This window comes from Phytophthora sojae, assembly GCF_000149755.1.
Source record: "Phytophthora sojae unplaced genomic scaffold PHYSOscaffold_10, whole genome shotgun sequence".
Classification (NCBI taxonomy): domain Eukaryota; phylum Oomycota; class Peronosporomycetes; order Peronosporales; family Peronosporaceae; genus Phytophthora; species Phytophthora sojae.
The window spans coordinates 185062-205533 of NW_009258124.1; the positions used below are offsets into that span (position 1 = coordinate 185062).

Consider the following 20472-nt stretch of genomic DNA (forward strand, 5'->3'; position numbering starts at 1 on the left):
GACTCCACGTTATGACAGGTCGCCGTGCGCACCCGTGCTCGCCGTACTACTTGCACCTTGGCCGGCTGCGTCTGCCGCTTGTTGGTCGAGCACCAGAAGGGCACCACCTTCCGTACGTCGTCCGCATGCCACTTCATTTCGCAGGAGATGAAGTCAATTTTGACTCCTTGCTGCAGCATCCAGTCCTCGCCGAGTAGGAACTCCACGTCGCGCCCTCCACCATCAGCGCGTCGACGACCATACTCTGCTCGTACTGAGTACGGAACCGAAAGCGCCACACGCCCAGCACCTTCGAAACCGCACCCGTGAACCCCTCGACGTAGTCCACGGGTGGCAACGTAGTCAGCCGCTCGCCCAGAGACTACCACTCTTCGCCAGCCACGCTGAACTGCGCCCCCGTATCCAGCTTGATCTCCTTCTGCTTGTCCTTCACTCGCACGCTCACTGTCGGAAGTGAGTCGACTACACTGCGCTTAGACACCCCACTCGCACAGGGTGCTGCTCATCGTTCATGTTCCTCACGCTCGTGTGGGCATACACGCTACCGCTGGTGTAAGCGTAACGCTTGCCGTGTCGCCGGCGTCCTCTCGTCGATGTGGACAATTCGTCGCGCTGGGTTGGACGAACCCAGCTGTCTCGGCCTCCTGCGTTTCTATTGCTTTCGCCTCTCGACTGCCACCCCGCCTATGTAGCTCTTCGAACGCATAGTAGGTGCCTTCCAGGTGTCTCGCCTTATCGATCAGCGCCCGTAGGTGGCGTTTTTCCTTGGCGCGTGCCTTACGCACACGCTTGTCGTACCACCGCCGCGTTCGTGACTGCTGCAGAGACGCAGTACCCGATGGAGGCCTCTCTTCGCCAACGGCCGCTGACTGGTCGTCATCGGGCGTCACCTTCCCGTCCTTGTTGCCGTTCGTGTCCATGGTAACCGTGGACGTCTGCCCACGTGCTCGCTGCGCTCGCCGCTCGCGTCGGGCTCGGGGTGTTCAACACGTTTCGCGTGTTTGCGGGCTCGCTGCGCCGTCTCAGCTTCCTCCTCCCGCAGCCGTTCGTGGCCACGCGCCTGTGCGAGCAGCACCTTGGCCCGGGCAGCGTCGCGCGCCCGTAACTCTTCGACCACCCCATCCTGCGTCCGTGGTGGCTCGTCATGGACGCTGCCTTCCGCTGACGTCCCCGCCGATGTCTTCCCCCCATACCTCTCGGGCTGCTGGTGCCCTCGCCCGTACTCTCATCCTCCGTCCGGAATACGCCGTCGTTCGCGTATTGCTCACGCACGGCCTGCAGCTGCGCAACCACGATGACACCAAGCTCGTCCTTGCTGGGGGCGCCGCAGCCACACGCCTCCAGCTGTTTGCCCACGTCCACGACTACACGCTCGGTCTCGTCGGGCGAGGTGTCTACCTCGCTCTTCCCTTCGTCGAGCGCCACCCTCCGCCGGACCTAAACCCCGCCATCCTGTGTGTCGCTCGTTGCTGTCCGTGGCGTCGCCGGGGTGCCATCCGCAGTCGACACCCCCGCATCCGCCTTCGTGGCCGCCGTCACGGCGTCCGTCACCGTCTTGTTCGTCTCCGTCTTATTCGTCACCGTCTTGTTCGTCTCCATCTTATTCGTCTCCGTCTTATTCGTCACCGTCTTGTTCGTCTCCATCTTATTCGTCACCGTCTTGTTCGTCACCGTCTTGTTTGTCACCTTTGCCTCGCTTTCCGCCGCGGTGGCCTCCGGTATCACGCAGGTGCGCGCGCTTGCTAGGTGTCTGGGGTCCGCGCTCATGGCGTGCCACTCGCCACCCCCAGTTGACGGCACACTCTCTAGCGTCTGGCCGGTGCTCGCGGCGTTGGGGCGCGGCATCGGCGGCTCCGCCGACGCCACCGCTACCACCGGGGACGTGCTACGGGGAGGCGGACGTGGACGCAGCGTCTCGCCATCCCCATTCTTGGCCGCCACTCGACGCTTGGCTTGACCCGCTGCCTGGGCCACCACCCCGCTGCCTCGAACAGCCTTCGTTCTGCGAGCGCTACCCCGCTGTTGTCCTCGACCGTGGCCACGGCCATGACTACGGCCACATTGCGCTCTTCGTCGTTTTCCCGGATCAGGTCCTGCGAGCTGTAAGGTCGGGCCCCTTACGCTCGCGGGCCATTTTCCTGGTCAGGTACGTTGCCTTCTCCGCCATCTTGCCCGGAGGAGGCGGCCCCACCGGCCAGATCAGACCGCTTCAGCTCACATTCGCGCGCGTAGTGTCCGCCCTGCCCGCAATAGAAACAGTCAACGCCGGGGCGATGCACGGTCGAGCCAGTCTCTGCCGTCGCGCGCTGCGCCTGGACTCGCTTCTGGTACCGCTCGAAGTTGCGTAGCCTCCCCTCGCACGTCGCCAGCGTGGGGTTGGGCGCGCCTCGCGTTCTGTTCGGACCTCCGTAGTTAGCCTCCACCTTCAGCGCCTTGGTCGGGCGCTTACTGGCTTGTTGTTCGCCGCTCGTTCGTTTCCCGCGTGCTCCAAACTGATCGCCGCCAGCCGTTTGAAATTTCAAACCAGTGGTCGGACTGGCTTGCTTACCGGTTGGAACCAGTGAAAATCCAGGAGGAATTGCCTTCCACCATCCCGTTGGATTAGCTCCGCCGGTCGATACCGGTCTGCCCTCAGTATCGTACCTAGGAGGCTTCTGATTGGAGCCCCACATCGGCCCGTACCCGGTAAACACAGTACCCGCGTGACCTCTCAGTCCAGACTGCTCCTGGCCACCTCTCACCGTCACCGCCGCCAAGGGCCCACGGCCGTGCTGGGCCTCCCGGTCGTCCCAGCGTGTCATCGCTGCGTCCAGGCCGACGCCATATCCTTCTCCGTACTCACCCACGTGGGGGATCGCCAGCCGCACTGCTTCGTCCAGCAACTGGGGTCGATGACCGCGCACGTGTGCCGCGCCTTCAGAGCTGCTCAAGCCCTTGAGGAACGCGTTCACCAGCCAGTTCTCACCGACGTCCCCGCGCTCGACAATTTCGCGCAAGGACTGCGCGTAGTCGACGAGGCGCTCGCCCCGCATCTGCCGTCTCGGGTTCAACAGGTCGACCACCTCGGGGGTCGTGCGTTGGACCATGTACTTGGCCCGCAGCATCCCGGTCAAGGTGTTGATGTTTTCCTCCTCTGGTGGCACGGACTCCATCGCGGTGGCAAACCACCGCCTCGCCTCTCCGTCCAAGTGAGACGCCACCTCGTGGTAGAGCTGGCTGTCACTCCACTGCACTCCCATCGTCGCTGCCTGACGACGGACCTCTGCACGGACCGTCTTCAGCCACATCGTGACCGGCATGTTGTCGTCAAGACCTTTGAACTTCGTGAGCTTCAGCGCTCTGGCCTTCTCGCGTACGATGACTTGGCGCGGTGGGGGCTGGTCGTCTGCCCCCGCGTACCTCACCGCTGGCATCGTAGCTGCAGCTGGTGGTGCGCGCCCCGGGTCTACTCCGCCGTGGCCGCCGCCGCTTCCAGCCGTCAAGATCACCACCCCCGTGCCCGTCATCCCGCTCGGGTTCGTCATGGTGCTAGTCGCCGCGTTCGGGTTCCCCGCTACGGCCGTCGCCATGCTTCGAGTCGCTGCTGGGCCGGCTCTGCCTCCCGTGGCGTCGCTTCGTCCAGCCGTTACACCCAGGTCGTGGCTAGTTCTCGTGCCGCCGCCTGGGTTCGAGTGTCCCAACCCGGCGTTCGTTGGCGTGGTGCCCGACGACGGACGGATCATTTCCGTCTCCACCAACACCCTTCCTCCGTCTTCCGCCTCCAGCGTCGCCGATGCAGCCACCGTCTGCTGCTGTTGCTGCTTGGCCGCCTCGCGCGCCGCTGTCTCCGCTCGTTCCTGTGACGCTGCGCGTCGCTCCGCCCGTTGATCACGCTGCGTGGTCATGGTCGTTTCCTTAGCTCTTCTCTATTGCACAATACACTTTCTGTTAGTTCATCCGTCTCCTTTTCCATTGTTCATTACCCGCTGACGCTAAGCCCGCTTAGGCCATCCGTCCGTGGCCCAGCCCGGAAAGCCCCTGTATGACCACGATGTAGTTTACTAGGCTAACCCGAAGCCGAAGCCCAATTCCTATTTCCTTACATGAGAGCACACTAGTCACCACGTCCACACCTAGGTCAACGGTTCAACGCCGACTGCCAACAAGTGCGAGGCTTAGGACGATCAGACAGCTGCCGACTGACCCGTCAACGACACGGCGGGTCTCGGGAATAGGGACGGCTGGGAGGGAGCTACATGGACACCTTGGGCTTCCGGCAAGCCCCAGGCGGCTCCCGCCGGACATGCAAATGGGCGAGACAACGTCCGTCACTGCCATCGAACGAATCCGACGCTCGGAGACGTTATCTCTCACGGCCAGAGTACTGACTGCACTGTACTCTGCGCCCCCGTGGTCTCTCCCCACGGATCCCGCCACCCTACTTGATGCGTCGTCCTCATATGCACTGTCCGTCACTTTCGCCTACCTTCGTTGTTACTCCTTCGTGCTCCTGGCCGACCACCCTCGAGCCGCAGTACCAGCTAGCGTAGGAACCTGTGCGTCGGTGCAACTTGCGTGTATTTAGTCTTTACTCACCACTGACCAGTGATAAACCGCAACTGAGGGTCGAGCGGCTCAACCTCCGCTCGTTGTCCCCGCTTAGCCTACCTTCCTACTCTATCACACGGCGCCTTCTACTCCTACTTGGACCTCTCCCTCTTCGTCTCCCATCTCCGCTCTCGTGGTTTTTCGGCCTCTCATCGTGGGAGGCCGCGTCACCCCTCCGGCGCTCATACTTACTGTCCTTCGCTGCTCTCCGGGTCGCCCCTCCTAGCGATCTTCTGCCTTCGACTGCAACCTGCTCTTGCTGCTGCTGGTGACCGTAGCCTGCTGGCTCGCTCGGGCCACCGTCACCCCAAGCCGTACAGCTGCGCCACCGTCTCCACGCTGTGCGCCACACCACTCATTGCGTCAAGTCAATCGTGACGTGACCCCCAGCTTGATCGCGTCCTGAGCACAGTGACAGGGCACCATACTACAATGTCATGATTTATCTATTAATTAGAGCCATCCATGAGCGGTTACGTTGGTTGAACAACTGTAGTGCCAACAACAGTAGCGTTGGGTGAGGATGCCCAACAACTGCAAGCTACATTTAACGATAATGCTATTAGAAATGTCAGGCCTGTTAACCGCAACTCCGTGTGTTCTTGACGACAATAACGACATGAACGCACCCCTCGAGTCCTATCGGACCAGAGTCAACTCGGATCCACGCCGAGTTTTCAAGGACCTGAAAATATACTCCGAGTCGTCATGTTTACCATGCGAGCAGCCGCGCACGCTGACTGGAAGCAGACTTGCATAGCTATGCTTCATGAAATGGTCACATCGAGAGAACTGCGACGATCAAAGCAGCTACGGTGGTACTGCAAAAAGAAAGAAACGATGGTCACACAACTCGAAGGAGCCACCGAGAAGCTACAGTAGATTAAGGAGCTCAACATGAGTCGCGTCTCTATCTCTACCACTTTTCTGACGAGGCAGAGTGTTTAGGTCGGATTTATCGGAAACTAGCATGCGCCCTGGCGTCAACTTTGGCTCGGGACGCGGTATCGACGAAATGGTGCAGAACTAGTAGAGAAGCCTCAGACGCTTGGTTGAACTTCCAGAAGAGCTACAAGGAGACTCTTGGGTCGCTAACTGCTACTACTGTCACGAGCTTCACATCTTTGGAAAGCCCGTGCTGGTCACAAACAAAGTGCGAGGGCACAACTTGCACACACGCAGCTCAGCCAACGGATCATCACCAGCAGGTGGACTTGGTTTGAATAGGATGCCAGCCACACCCGCGTAGCCAGCATCAGAAATGACGCGGATTTGCTGACACCGATGCTGCGTTCATACACAATCATCAAGGCGTATAACTCACGCTACGGTGCTTCCAGTTGAGCTGGCTTACGCACCTATTAGACTTCATATGTGCATTGCGCCAGTAAACGGCATAGTAAAAATGGTGGTGCTTGACGCTACATTCAGAAATATTGTGACTACTATGCAACAAGCTAATAACAATTCCAAGGAGGATTTATGTATATTGAATCTGGGACACGTACTCCAACTAACATGCTGCTAGTACACATCTTTAGTGCTCAATCGATCTCTCAGCGAGCAGCATCTTCTGCTCAACATCTTTCAGAACGGCTTTGAGCATCTTTTGTCGGAGATCAGATACCAGCCGTGAGAGCTGAAGGAAGAGTTGCTCACCAGTGTCCCGCACAATCGAGCCCGCTTCAATCCTTATGCCAATGTACATTTGTAGAAGGCAGACTCCAGGCGGCACGTCGTTTAGCACACACCAACTTCGCTCATGGTAGTGCGCGTCATCGAGAGAAGCCCCGAAGACCTCCTCGATTTTGTTTCGTCCCGAAAGCACGATTACATCGCGTCCTGGTTCACTAAACTTGGCACTGCTGTACCGATATCGAACCTTCATGCGATCTCCAGCATCAACGGAGAAGGCGTGCGTGGCCAAGTTATCTTCAAAGGCGGCCTGCTTGAGATGCATTTTAGCCGTTGTAAGTTTAAGTGGAGTATGCCAGGGTAATAGCAGTACTTACCGGGTTGGAACCGTCCTCGTCGAACTGCGACGCCATTTTGTCCATAAACGCACTTCCAACGGCCCGATAATGAAAAGGCACGACTTCGCACTTGAGGATCTCGATGTGAGCACTGTAGCTGAGATTGTTCTCGAGTTCAGTTGGAAAAATGGTGAATTGACGGTATTGAATCTATTCGACATCAGCACGTGGTCTGTCTCGCCGCATAAAGTCCCAAGCGTGCTCGTTAGTTGTTGCAGGGTATCATGGGTATCGTCATCCCGAAAGAGCGGTTTGACCCGCCATGCCAAACTGAGTGGGGCCTACAAAAAACATGACCGCACGGGAAAGAGTAAGAAATTCGAGCGCAGATGGGCAATAATACCAACGAAACACTTACCTTATCGATACTCTGCTTCTGAAAAAGCCTTTTCAGTGTCTTGATCGCCCTCCTCCGACTCTCCACGAGCTTTCGCAACATCCCGTTCTCCCTTTCCGCTTGCTTCCGGAGCGTCTTCTGCTTTTTCGCCAAACTCTCACAAGCGTTTAAAAGCAGCTCGTCGGCAGGCCTGCGAGTCCCAACAGCGACTGTCGAGTTCATTCCTCCGGCACTGTGTAGATCATCCAGTCGCTCTTCCAGCGCTGCAGCCTCGACGCGCAGTTGCAGCAGCTCTAGCTTCTGCAGGTCTCGAGATCGGTTTCGTCCTAGCACAGCTAGCTTCGCCTTGATGCGAGCAATCTCTGGGGCGTCGGTAGGAGCTGGTTTGGTGCGATTAGTAGACTTGATGCTTCGGCGTCGTGGTCGTTTCAGGGGGCTCGAGGGTGCGGTCTCTAGTGGAAGTGCGGAGATATCATGGACACTGCCTTCGCTGCTGTCGGAGGGGACCCCGTCACTGCATTCGTCGATGAGTGCCAGAGCCGCCTCGAAGGCCTCGAATTCCTCGCCGTTCATTAAGTGCATTGTCGTCACTAAGAGTGAAACTGACGTGTGAGAAGGCTTGAGTACGATCGAGTTGTCGTTCCCCTCTGCATCCCATAATCGAAGAGCCGGATACTGTCGGTGGTGACAGAAATTTGATCAGTCTTGTTACTGTACCATCGGGTTTTAGCTTAGTCCGCGCTTCAGTGCGGCTGTTGTCCCATCTACAACGATTATCAGCAACGCCTCAGGTTTCTCTGTCGTCATTCTCATATGCAGTACATGAAGTGGGGACGTCTGACACGGCAGTGTGCTGCAGCACACTGCCGTGCAGGAAGCCGTAGTTATCGCTACTCTGCTTTAACTGCAGCCACTATCAGAGCAGTCGTGTAGTGGTAGTCCAGTGCCACTTGAAAAGAGCTTCAATTGCCATGCAACAGGAGTGCTCGGCAGAGCGTGGTAACGGCAACATACAACGGTTTTAATGGGACACAGAGGACCGAGAATGTAATAAGGTACAGGAAATGTGGACGCGCCTATACTATCTCTTGGTAAATCTTTGAGTCACCGTGCGCTTGTACAGTGTAAGCGAACCGCTCAAGTTTTCATGCGACAAACACCAGTGTGTAATTCAAATTCAATGAGGAGATAACACTCAATATCACTGTGCGATGCAGTGATCGTACTACATGTAGTACGTAGATCGCAGTACATATAGATCGCGATCACAGTACCTAGACCGCTATGACCCACAAAACTACAGGCGGAGAAATGATCTGGAACCCATGTGGCTAAACCATGACGAATCAAAAACTATGGTCAACAACTGAGGACCGTTCTTAAGTTCCCGGTCCCAACTTGGGACTCCCAAGTCCCTGGACGAAATAGAGCGATTTGATTGGCTTTCAGAAAGCGGGCTAGGTTTATTTCCGAGCTCGTTTTGTCCCATCATTTTCGAGTGGTCGGGACGTGGGACTTTCGCCCTAGCTACTTCATTTCTGCACTAATGCGCGCCAAGTGTGCACCACATTGTTACGTTTCGAAAGGGCTATCTGACCATGTTCTTCTTTCACTGTAGTTCGCGGTAGTTCCCGAGAGTTAGGGGCTTAGGCGTGTTCTTAAGTTCCCGGGAGCTGGGACCGGGACGAACGGGACGATACCCCTCGTCCGTCAAACTTCCTAACTCTCGGGAACTACCGCGAACTACGGTGAAAGAAGAACATGGTCAGATAGCCCTTTCGAAACGTAACAATGTGGTGCACACTTGGCGCGCATTAGTGCAGAAATGAAGTAGCTAGGGCGAAAGTCCCACGTCCCGACCACTCGAAAATGATGGGACAAAACGAGCTCGGAAATAAACCTAGCCCGCTTTCTGAAAGCCAATCAAATCGCTCTATTTCGTCCAGGGACTTGGGAGTCCCAAGTTGGGACCGGGAACTTAAGAACGGCCCCAAGTTAAAAAAAATAAAAAATGTAAGCAGACGCTAGCCCATTATAACTTTAACGAGATGCCACTCCGACGGACAGCAAGAAATAAAGACCTTGATGGGAGCGGTGGGGCACCTCGTAGTATAAGGACAAGGTGTCTTACAAGCAGCTCTTGGCATGGTCTCCTTGCTATGACCTTTCAGACGGACAGTTTGCTACAGTTTGATAGCTGCACAGCTCTACATAATTGTTTGAATGCGCAACCATTGCAAGAGGATCACCCGGACTCCGGCTTGAATGAGTGGCCTCTCGTTCGGAGACCACTCATTTCATACAAAGGGTCAACCCTGCTGGCAAAAGGCGATTCGGACATAATTAGTTCTCTAAACTCCAATCCTACACATTACGACAGCTGTCTCTCATCACTGATGCAGGGATTCGTATTTGAAAGTCGTACGCATCGTTGCATTTCCTCCGCTACTCTGTTCGTCTTTTGATGGACATTCTTCTTTCTGACTTTCGTCCCAACAATGACCTCGACCACGCTTCGACCTCCCAACAGCCAGCTTCTCAGCGACGATGTCATCGGAAGTGTGGCACAGAGGGCCAGTACCTCAACTTTGCGCGCTGAACCGGTTTTCGACGAAAGCGACGGCATGGACTCGCCCCACAAGGCCCTACCCGCCCAGAATCACCTTGGTTTCCATCAGTACTCGGCTGCAGATGAGTTTTGGCTCGGGGTGTGGAGTGTACAGGATGTTAGAGCACTGGAACAGCCTCTTGGTCCCCCTGGACTTTCTCTTGTTGAGCAGTGTGATCTTCTCACGCTTTTCGGTAACTGCCCGATGCATGCCCTCATTACTCAGTCTCAAGTGCGTCAGCGCTTGCCCGATCGACGCGTTCGAAATCGATACTTCACGCGGTTGTTGGCCGGGTAGGTAAAGTACATAGGCTGGGGGCGGGCACGGTAAACCGGTAAAAATTTCAACGGGGGCTCTGTTGGCCAGTGAGGCCACCGGTGAGTGGTTCATGTTGGCCTGAACGAGTGGCACCAAGTAGATCCAATCCTGGTGCGAGATACTGTTCTCGAGTATCATGGTGCGTTGAACTTGCAGAATGTCCCTATTCGCACGGACCACAGAGCCATTCACCCACGGGCGGTAGGCGACGACAAAGTTTTGTTGGCACGTCAGACGTTTGCATAACTCGGTCATCACATGGTTGTTAAAATGCGTCCCGTTGTCGCAGAGCCACTGCGAGGGGATGTCGAAACGACGGTGTCATCCCAATAGGCCTTCAACCGTAACTTCACTGGTAGGAGCGTCACAGGGTACCAGCTCGCAAAAATGGTTGAAATTATCCTTCATCACCAACAGGTACTTCCATGTATCAAATCCATCTCCGAGATATAGTCGAAGTGGAGCGCTTCATTGCGTGTATCAGCCCGGCACAGTTCACCCCATGGTCGTGGGATAATCTTACCCCCTTTGTATGCAGGCACAGCAAGCATGAGCGCAGGAATTGCCGCACGATCTTGGCCAAGCCTTCGATAGTAAACGCCCGTTGAAGGTGGTTCAATACTACCGCCTCACCACGGTGCCCCTGCGTCCCACAGTGCGCAATGATCAACAGTCTTTGCACGAGCTCTGTTGCGACTGCTGGAATCCAAATAGTGCTGCCACACCACAGCACACCATTGTCATCTCGCTCACAACCAGTCGGAGCTGCAGTAGCATGTGCCGCTGGCGTCGAAGCAATTTCCGTCAACGTCGGCCAGATAAACTCGTCCTGGTCCAACGGACGCAGCAATGGTCGACGTTGAGCACGAGCCTGGAGCCGGGTAACTCGTTTGAACACAGTCGTGGTCGCAGCAACACTGCCGCCCCACCGACTAATCAGGTCGGCCCACAAGTTGTTGGTCCCTTCGATGTGGCCAATCGTGTAGCGAAACTCCATAAGCTTAACGGACCAGCGAAGCCGTTTGCCTCTCACGTGCTTCCTAATCTCCTGGCCAAGGGCGAAAACGTGGATGAGGTTGCGGTGGCCACAAAAGACCTTAAACCCACCGGGCCGCAACAGAACGTAGTCGAGGTCTTCGCACAAAAGCACAATAGGGTAGCCTTCCTTTTCGATGACGTGCCAATGCTTTTGCGCACCATGGAAAGTGCCGCCCTTGCAGAACAGCAGCTCATACGATTGGTCGGTGACGGCAACACCAGGTTTCCACGCAGCCACTTGCGTGAGGATGGAGGCCCACCCAACGTCGCTAGCGTCCACAAACAAGCAGAAGGTTGCGCCATCGCGAGGGTATGCGAGCTGCGCTGACTGCTGCAACAGCATCTTCACCTGGTTGAAGCTGTTGACCTCTTCCTCATTCAGATCTACTGCATCCCCAATGCAACACGCGTCGTCTTGCGCTTGCCGTTCAACGCCACGTCCAGACACTGCTGTAGGGGCTGGACCACGCGTGCATAGTCTATCAGGGAATCGCGCATCCAATTGGTCGCGCAGATGAACTGTTGAAGCTGCCCTGCCGTCCGCGGCAGCGGCATAGCTGTGAGTCCCTCGATCCTCTTCGGGTCGTGACGAATGCCATTCTGGTCGATTACTTTCCAGCACCACGTCACAGACTGCTGATAGAGCGAAGACTTCTTCAAACTCAACTTCAGTCCAAACTCGTGCACGAGGTCGAACAATCTCTCCAATACCAAGAGGTACTGGGCAATAGGGTCCGCAAAAAGTAGTAAATCATCAATCCAGATGAGCAGGTATTCATGCCGTAGCTCCGCGGAACAATCCTCCATCGATACTTGAAAATATAGAGCAGAATCACGACTATCTTACATGACACGGTTCGGCTAAACACACGCTCATCGGTCATGTAAGAGAGCATTTCACGGCTCTCCTCAGCCACCGCAAGTTGCCCAAAACTCCGGATGAAATCGAACAAACCGTAGTGCTTCATGCCTCGCGCCCGCTCCTGCTTGGTTTTCAGATTGGGCATGAGGCCGGCAATCGCTTCAGTCATCGCATTGAGAGGCTTGTAGTCGACAGCCTACGGAACTCGTCCGATTTCGGCTTCCGGAGAGGTAGAGCAGCACACGCCCACCGGCTACTGGGGTTCTTGTATACCCAACCCAGTTCGACCAGTGTCTTGTTAAAATCCCGGAGAAACGCGCTCTGTAGTGGTGCGTACTGACGCGCTTTTGCATCGGAACGGCTTTGCGTTTTCTTTCAGCCGCAATTTGTATGGAGGGACCTTAGCAGGAGGATCATCACGCAGAACCAAGTGCCAAATGGCGTGCTTCAACGCAATGCGCCTTAGCTCATCCATAAATTCCATCGAAGAGTCGTTATCTAGTGCTGCCTCAATCAGCCACTCTACCCCGCACGAATCTCATCATCATCACCGAGTCCAGACCAAGCATCATCCTCAACATCAAAAGGATCATCGTCTTGCTCCAGCCTGTTTCCTGCGAGTTGTTCCAATTAACAACAGACATCAATGCCCAACGTGAGCAGTACATCATTGCCGACAATCAACTCGTCCTCGTCCTCTTCGATGATAAGGCAAGTAACGGGATCGGCGGGTTCCACGGGACCTGCAGCAGTATGCAGTCGGATGTGCAGTCGAACGGACTCACGGGCCTCCACATCATGCCTGCCAACGGCTTTGCCCACCACCGGCTTCTGCAGTGGCTCTGCCTGCACGCCAGAGCCCAGCCGAACGTGCTCGTCAAAGTTTCGGCGACTAATCAAACACCAGTTAGAGCCTGTGTCTGCACAGTACCGCAGCTCAAGGACGTCGTTCAACTTGATGGTAAGCACACCACCAAGGCGCTCCGTGATGCGTTTCATCCGCGTTTTGTCCACGCGGTTCGAGTGGAACTTCTTGGGTAGCTCCTTTTTCTCTTCATCAGTTGCATTCGGACACGACGCAACGTAATGCGCACCGCCGCACTTCAGACATCCGGCACCGCCGGTCGCACTTTTTCCACCGGCGCTTTTGACGCCGCTTTCACCACGCGATTTTCTTCGCCGTTGCGAGTTTCCTTTGGCCTAGCAGAGCCACGGCGGCCAGTGCCACGCATGTCCGCCAATGCATTACGTCCCTCCAGCCTAGGAGCCTTCTCCGTCTTGGTAAATTGCTCATCATAACGAGAGCAGGAAGTCGCGATCTTGCTCGAGAGCTTTCGCCAAGATCAGATCATGCAGCTTGCATTCGCCCTTGAGCGTAGCTGGTGCTTGGAAACGAATTGCATTTTTCACCTCCAGCTTCAGCTCGCGTGGCGACAGAGACTCAATCAAGAGCTTGCACTTCTCTTTCGAGCCGTGCTCACCCTCAAAACAAGCCACGAGGCCATTTTCCTCAATGAGTTGGTTGCACTGCATGAAGTACTTCAGCACACGTTCGCTCACATCCGACTCGGACATGTCGAGCCGTAGCTGTTTGCTGAACAGATCAACGTCAGGGAGGGTGTCGTTCTTGACCCGCTGTGGGATAGCCCGGACTTCCGACATAATCCGATCGTCCGTCACATCGTCCTTGGACAGGCCACCCCAGCGGTAGGTGCATAGCGCACGCAGCAACTTCTCGTCGATGGTGCTCTTGACGCTCTCCTTCATGCGCTCATAGAGCTCTTCATCACCTTTGCTGCGGGCTTTGACGCTTTCTTCGTACTCAGTACGGGCTTTCTTCCACTCGATTAAAGCTGAGTGAGACATCGACGTAATTCGAGGCGCGACCACCGGAATGAGCAGCGGGACGCCCACCGCACTGGTCTCGTCTGCAGCGACGGACTCGTCTTCAGCGGTCTTGACTCGGTGTATCATCATCGTGTGAACGAAGGTTCACTAAAGTCGACTTTGTAGTACGTCCACGAGACGAAAACGGTAGACAGTGTTGGGGAAGCTGGCACTTCCGTAAGTTGTTGTTGCCGATTGTATTGCTTAGTAGGGAGCAATAGGAAAAGTGAATAACTACGAGCTTTAGGCATTCCTGCTCTCGCTACAGTGAGGAGGAAGCTCTCCTGTGCGCCATGGTGCTCTTCGAGCCACGGCTTCAAGCAAGTATTGCCGTTGCAACTGCAACTGCAACTTGTGCCAGCTGATAAGAGACTGCAACCGCAGTAACTACCAACGTGCAATGAGGGCAAGGCTTTCAACCTGAGCCCCACGCTACAACACCGTGGACTACGATGAATTCAAGGCCTTCGAGACGGCGCTGGCCCTCATCGACGAGTGCGACAACGGGACCACTGACCTTTCCTCCGACTGCTGCGAAGAAAGCTTTCATGACATCCCGTTGGTACCGTTCCAGACCACTCTCACATGTACTGTGAAACAGGGATGCCGCCGCAGTACCAGGGCCGCCCCTCTCGACAAAGCAGCTTTTATCGACCTACAAGAAATCGCTCGTATCAAGGCGAAACTCGCTCTTCGAGGCAGGAACCGATCCCGAGACCTCCAAAACCTGGAGCTTCTGGAACTGCACGTCGAAGCAACGGTACTACAAGAGCAAGCGGACGAGCTACACCGTGCCTAAGGAACACACCCGAGTGCCTCTGCTGCGAGCAGCAGCAGTTTGGTCCGACATGCCGACGATTTACTTCTCGGGGCTTGTGAAAATTTGGCGAAGAGGCAGAAAATGCTGCGGAGGGATGCAGAGAGCGAGAACCAGAACCTCCGAGAGATGGTGGAGGGTCAGACGAAGACCATCAAGACACTGAAACGGATGTTCCAGAAGCAGATCGTTGACAAGGTAACCATTTTCGACACTTCATCCCTCCGTTAGAGTGAGTTACCGATCAAAAATATGCGGCTTTGCGTTTCACTTTTCCACGTTCAGCTTGGGTCTTCAACGTCCAGATGCAGGACGATACTGGCGACACGTATTCCGTCCTCAAACAACTATCTAGCTCGGTCTGAGATGTGTTCGGTGATACCGATCGAGTTTTGCGATCCAGCGGGCTAACCGGTATCCAAACGCCGTTTTTGCAGCAGAGTACGCAACCGTTATCTACTACTACCGTGTACATCGAGGTTCTCAAGTGCGACTTGCTACCATTCGACTTTTGTGTCCTCGGGGAAGCGTACGAGAGCAAACTGGCGACGAATCTACAAAGTCATGACGATAAAATCCTCCAGGTTGGTGCCTCTGGCGAATCTTATCCTCTGTGAAGCGGAAGTACCTCTTGCAGTACGCATCGCTGTGCTCGTTGAGCCTCGAACGCCTGGGATGATCAGTCACTCGGGGCTCCCAGAGCGCGAAGCAGCATGGCATCGGATGCAGGGATCTCGTGTCAGCAGGGCGGCCTCTATCGCTGGGAGTCAGTTGGATTTCGTAAATGGGCGGATACGAGAATGCTAACACTGTCGACGATTTCGTTTTAACTAAACACATAAAAATGTTGACCGTAAATTTGAGTCGTTATTTACGAAGTTGCTAACATCCTCTATTATCGGAAAGTTCGCGCTAAAAGCAATCGAATAAGAGTGTTTTTACGCTTTTTACGTGTGCTTTCCACTTTCGAAAGTTTGGTGTCCGGTTATTTCCGAAAAATGATTGGTCAACTTCAAACGCATTTATCTCGAAAACTCTAAATGGCGCCTAAGCATCATTCGTTTGAAACTGTCTCAAATGATACAACAGTACAGGTATTACCTTTTTATCTGATCGTATTTACATTTGCGGACTTTTGCCAAATGATGGCACATTTTCGCTAATCTAGTCAAACGATGACCACCTTCGCCAAATGATGGCACACAACGATATTCACACAAATATTTCAGTCGATTCCATTATTTATATTTTGACCACGTAGGACGAGTTCTCGTTCGATTCGTTTTCAGCTATTACTGCTTCGGGCGAGCGGCACGAGCAGCCTCGGCGTGATAGATGAGAGGAACGTCAAGTTGTGGCCGATCTTTCGGCGGTTTCCACAGCGCCGAGTCCTTGCTGTCGAGTTGCTTTGCGACCATGACTGAATGTACCGTGGCCGAAGGACAACTGATAACATTTCGAATAAAGATGAATTTCGCGACTCGACAAGATGCAACCGACCACATCAAAGCCTTTGTACTGGCCCAGGGCAGAAGCGTTGTGCAGTACCACAAGCGCACTTGGGAAGAATCGAACCGTGTATATCTGCACGAGCAAGACCGAGTGCTCTTTTGTGGTGATTGTTGCCAAAGTCAGCTTTTCCTAAGTTCGTTCGTCGCAGAGCACAACGGATGCCCGGGAGTGGCAACGCCCGCCGCCAAACAAGTGTGCGCTATGGCATCCGCGGTTGCGTGCGTGCGTGCGGATACTTGTCAGTTCAGATGAGCAGCCCAACCATGCGGTACGTGCTTGACACTAAAGGACGCAACCAGAAGAAGCGCTTTGCCAGCGGTGGGGAGCGCAAAGCAACTCGACAGCAAGGACTCGGCGCTGTGGAAACCGCCGAAAGATCGGCCACAACTTGACGTTCCTCTCATCTACCACGCCGAGGCTGCTCGTGCCGCTCGCCCGAAGCAGTAATAGCTGAAAACGAATCGAACGAGAACTCGTCCTATGTGGTCAAAATATAAATAATGGAATCGACTGAAATATTTGTGTGAATATCGTTGTGTGCCATCATTTGGCGAAGGTGGTCATCGTTTGACTAGATTAGCGAAAATGTGCCATCATTTGGCAAAAGTCCTACATTTGCTCTCCTTTTTGGTCGCTGGGACTGTAGTGCTGTACCTCTTCGGTCTATCACCACGGTTCTTCTCGAAGCGGAAGACAGCCACACAAAATCCATTCCTCACGCCAGCACTGCAACAACCCGACGAAGTGGCGTGCGCCAAGATGATCCTTTGGATGGGGTTCACCTACATGCGCTGTCTAACTGTAGATCATGCGTACGCTTTACCAGCATTTTGCTCTCCAACTGTGGAATTTATCAAGCGCGTGTCTCACATAGCAGAGACTGGCTTCCATTACCATATGGTATGGTACACTGCACCGTATTGAGGAGCTACGTTAGTGAACATCCAGTCCGAGTGTCGGACCAGCTCAGCCTTTTTGACCAGCATGAGCTTCGTGCTGCTGGAGGAGGATGACTCGACGTTGCAAGAGGCTCTGGCCATGATCGAGGATTCCTACGACGAAGAAACGCCAATTATGGGCGAAATACCCGACGTACTTGACCCAATTACGAAGGACCCAAACCGAGTCAAGGAGCGAAACCGCGAGCGCGACTTTCGCCGGCGTCAGAGGCAGCAGGAGGAGCGACTGCAGTTGGAGATGCAGGCGCAGAGGCTCGAGATGTATTTGTCCCAATTGAGGAAGAGTGGAGGAAAAGGTGCAAGTCTAAGCCTCGCGTCATTGAGAGATTCGTCCGAGATGCAGCAGGAGCGAGTGGAGGCGGAGCTGCTGAACAGGTCGCTGCGCAAGGCGGTGGCGGCTGAGGTCAAGTGGTCCAAGAGCCTGCAGTCGGTGCTGAGCAAGCGCCAGACGATGGAGGTACAGGAGCTCATGCAGTATAAAGTCTTTCCAGCGAGGAGACCGGTTCTGACGTTGTGTCTGTTTGATACTGTCTGTATGTGTGTAGACTGTATCGTTGACCAGCTCCATGCTGAGCTCTTCGCAAAGCATGGCGTCTAGTGTTATTTATCGCAGTCGTGCAACTCTGCGGGATGATCCTGCGGCGGTGAAGGGAGAGATCATGGCCACGATGGATAGAATTTACTATGAAGCCAAGGCGACTGTCAACCCCGTGACTGGAGCGGCAGCGTCGATACCTGAGCTGTCGTGTCACTATAACGTGCGGATCGATCCTAAACTGGGGCCTACGACGAAGCTGACGTCCGAGACGCCGCTGGAATGCACCTTGGACTCGGCGAGAGAGCTGCTGTCGTCAATGTTCTCCATGCCGGACTCGGTAGAACCAAGTCTGAAAGTGCGCAGGACACGGGTACGGTAAAATTTCCTTCATTGGCTTTGCGCGGGAGTTTGGCCTAAGCTAACTATTTTTTACTTCGTATTTGCAGGTAAAGAGAACATATACCGAAGGCGAGGTTGAAAAACAGTTTACTATCGACCTGGGTGGATCGAGGGTGAATGAGTGCTTAGATGGAGTCGGGCTGCTACGCAGACACAACGAAGAAGACTGCGAACTGATCATTTGGGCGGCAATTTCGTTTCATCACAGCGGGAAAATCTCGTTCAGAGAGTGCTCGTGGATGGTTGCGGCTCGATCGGCGCCTTCGTCCAATGAGTCTGTTGTCCGGGTCAACTACCGACTCAATGCAGAGAAAGCGGCAGAATGCACTTATATCGAGGGCGAGCACATTGATCAAGTTCGGAACCACGCTTTGGGGGCCATTGGCGCGAAAATGAAGGCGAAGAACCACTTGCTTCAAAAGAAAATGCTTGTGGAGACTGGTCGGGGGGATCTGGCAAGCTTTCTGCAGTAGAAACGACCGCACCGTGCCCGTCGAGTTGCATCAGTTAAACATTTATTACTATTCGTCCGTAATATCGATAGAAAATATTTTAACCTCCGGTCTATCTAAGCTTAATAATGAAAAAAGAGCTACGAATGAAATACTAGTAGTAAACGAAAGACGGGTTTCACTTCTCCCTTGATGCTTTACGCAATTGTGCTGGAATCGAACTGTTCAGCGTTGCCCTTCAGCACGCTCTAGCATTTTTAGTTGAACGCGTTCCAGTCTTGATTTCGCAAAAAGCTGGTGCTTTCGAGCAACAGGTAAATCGACGTTGGATCCGTTGCACGGTACACCGAAATGCACACCTGAAACTCGGCTACACATGCGGACTGCAGCTTCTCCTTCAGGATTACACGGATTTCGTGTGACCGAGACCCATCCTTGAGACCTGAAGTACGGGTTTCCCTCTTGCACCATCATCGACGTCCAGATCAACACGGCGCGGTTCTCTTCTTCGTATTTGCGCATCAGCGTCACACCCTCAAGAATCTCTGGCGCATCGGGGACGTTGAAGTCGAGCGAGTATCCCATTTCCGCTGAACTCGGCGTCAATTCCTTCGTCTACAGTACAGAGTTCGCACAACAAGGATCAGTCTACACCTACCAATCTCCTTTGTAAGGGTCTTTTAGCGTACCTTCATCGTGTAACAAGATGAATCAGGACCAAACACCTCCTTCCCGACCATCAATTTCCATACCAACTCCACTGCAGTCGTTATGTCACACGTCAGCGGTGTCGAGCTGAGTAACTCAATACACGAACCCGCCAGAGAATCCTGGTACTTCAGAGACGCTGCAGTCGCCAGTGATCCGATGGAGCTCGTGTCTTCTTTAAACAGCGACACCGAGGCAAACACGAAGTCTGATACAGCGTGAAGCTGGCTGATCACCCCCTTCAAATGGGCACTGATAGCACCCAAGCCTGAGAACGTAGTCAAAGGAGTGGGGGAAAGACTCGGAGGACTGCTACCTAACACCATCTGAGCACGCTGTAGTATACACAACACAATAAGACAAAAATCATGACAGTATTTCAACTAACGCGACAACTCACCTCAACAAGCTCTGAGTTCTGAGTGAGTAAGTTCTTGAATGTCTGAGCTGTGCTCAAGTACTGAGCTAGCAGCCCACGTAGCTGTCGATTGAGCTCTTCTGCCTCGTGTCGCTTCTCCTCTTCGGTAGTAGCTGCTTCGACCCATCCCCACTTGGACTCAGTTTGATGAACTGGTCGTCGAAGCCGCAGGAGTTCGAGCTGCGTCTCGTACTGCTGGGCATGCGTTTTGAGCGCTTCTCTCTCCGCCTTCTTCCTCTCTCGTCGTCGACGCTCATACTCTGGGGAATAGTCTTTCCCTCGCCGCCTCTTGCCACGGTCTCCACTACCAGTCGAACAGCCTTGGTTGCAGCCTGGTGATGCAGGCCCAGCGCTGTCGGAGCCGCTCAATGCGTGTTGGTCTTCACATGAATCAAGGAACTCCATGATATCGTGGAGAAGACCTTGAGCCTCTTCGGGCTCTGGGAACTGCAGCTCGGAGCTCATGCTTCGTCTTCGAAGGAGGTCAACAAATAGGAGACTTCGCAACGCCATTCTTTGCACGAACGACCGACATTCCTATTCCTAAGCTGTACTACAGTACGGTAGTATAATACATTTTTTGTAGTCTACTACAATTTGTAGTAGACGCTGTGCTGTTGACATGAAGACCGCAATTTGAATACTATGGTTTTACAGCAAAAACGGTGCCTAAAGCTATGGCAACTCACGTTATCCCAGCTTCCCCTCACCATGCCTTCAGGGGTGACGCGAGCACCATCAAACACACGTTCTACATCCTCCAGATTGCCTAGTAGCGTCAGAAGGGCCGACAGCATGTCCACCCTCCAGTGGAGCTGCGTCACTCGGCCTTTGGCATTATCCCGCAAGAAGCGCACGGATCCTTGCAAAGTAATCCGTTTGCCGAGCAACTTGCCAGCCAGAGGCGCCAACTCCCCGACCAGGTGAGGAAACCCGTACCGTAGAGTGTTATCGGTAATCTTGAGAACGCACCGAGTCGTGGCGACCAACGATTCCCC

The 20472-nt window shown here is 54.4% G+C and overlaps 9 protein-coding genes across 9 annotated transcripts in view; 3 read left to right on the forward strand and 6 right to left on the reverse strand.

Annotated features, from left to right (window-relative positions):
• Positions 1 to 886: 886 nt before the first annotated feature.
• PHYSODRAFT_305570 (hypothetical protein) lies at positions 887 to 1845 on the reverse strand (the record flags this gene model as incomplete). Its single annotated transcript, XM_009536979.1, has 3 exons — positions 887 to 1161; positions 1194 to 1437; positions 1510 to 1845. The coding sequence occupies 3 exons, from the start codon at positions 1843 to 1845 to the stop codon at positions 887 to 889; spliced, it is 855 nt and encodes a 284-aa protein (XP_009535274.1).
• A 749-nt stretch (positions 1846 to 2594) lies between these two features.
• On the reverse strand, positions 2595 to 2756 carry PHYSODRAFT_387035 (hypothetical protein; the record flags this gene model as incomplete). Its single annotated transcript, XM_009536980.1, has 1 exon — positions 2595 to 2756. A coding segment is annotated over one exon (162 nt), but the record flags the coding sequence as incomplete, so codon positions are not given.
• A 75-nt stretch (positions 2757 to 2831) lies between these two features.
• On the reverse strand, positions 2832 to 3239 carry PHYSODRAFT_525644 (hypothetical protein; the record flags this gene model as incomplete). The annotated part of the gene is made up of 1 exon (XM_009536981.1): positions 2832 to 3239. A coding segment is annotated over one exon (408 nt), but the record flags the coding sequence as incomplete, so codon positions are not given.
• A 16-nt stretch (positions 3240 to 3255) lies between these two features.
• Positions 3256 to 3867, forward strand: PHYSODRAFT_524371 (hypothetical protein; the record flags this gene model as incomplete). Its single annotated transcript, XM_009536982.1, has 1 exon — positions 3256 to 3867. A coding segment is annotated over one exon (612 nt), but the record flags the coding sequence as incomplete, so codon positions are not given.
• A 9459-nt stretch (positions 3868 to 13326) lies between these two features.
• PHYSODRAFT_433834 (hypothetical protein) lies at positions 13327 to 13749 on the reverse strand (the record flags this gene model as incomplete). The annotated part of the gene is made up of 1 exon (XM_009536983.1): positions 13327 to 13749. A coding segment is annotated over one exon (423 nt), but the record flags the coding sequence as incomplete, so codon positions are not given.
• A 215-nt stretch (positions 13750 to 13964) lies between these two features.
• Positions 13965 to 14853, forward strand: PHYSODRAFT_339084 (hypothetical protein; the record flags this gene model as incomplete). Its single annotated transcript, XM_009536984.1, has 5 exons — positions 13965 to 13995; positions 14097 to 14166; positions 14273 to 14483; positions 14564 to 14686; positions 14794 to 14853. 5 exons carry the CDS (start codon positions 13965 to 13967, stop codon positions 14851 to 14853), a joined length of 495 nt encoding a protein of 164 aa, XP_009535279.1.
• A 2131-nt stretch (positions 14854 to 16984) lies between these two features.
• PHYSODRAFT_525563 (hypothetical protein) lies at positions 16985 to 18369 on the forward strand (the record flags this gene model as incomplete). Its single annotated transcript, XM_009536985.1, has 4 exons — positions 16985 to 17243; positions 17286 to 17433; positions 17573 to 17867; positions 17944 to 18369. 4 exons carry the CDS (start codon positions 16985 to 16987, stop codon positions 18367 to 18369), a joined length of 1128 nt encoding a protein of 375 aa, XP_009535280.1.
• Positions 18370 to 18579: 210 nt separating this feature from the next.
• Positions 18580 to 19091, reverse strand: PHYSODRAFT_455351 (hypothetical protein; the record flags this gene model as incomplete). The annotated part of the gene is made up of 2 exons (XM_009536986.1): positions 18580 to 18963; positions 19038 to 19091. Coding segments are annotated over 2 exons (438 nt in total), but the record flags the coding sequence as incomplete, so codon positions are not given.
• Positions 19092 to 19366: 275 nt separating this feature from the next.
• PHYSODRAFT_288580 (hypothetical protein) overlaps positions 19367 to 20472 on the reverse strand; it is a gene marked incomplete at its 3' end in the record, with an annotated part of 1338 nt that continues 232 nt past the window's right edge. The window contains exon 2 of the mRNA XM_009536987.1: positions 19367 to 20472. Within this exon, the coding sequence (XP_009535282.1) occupies positions 19440 to 19987 (548 nt within the window).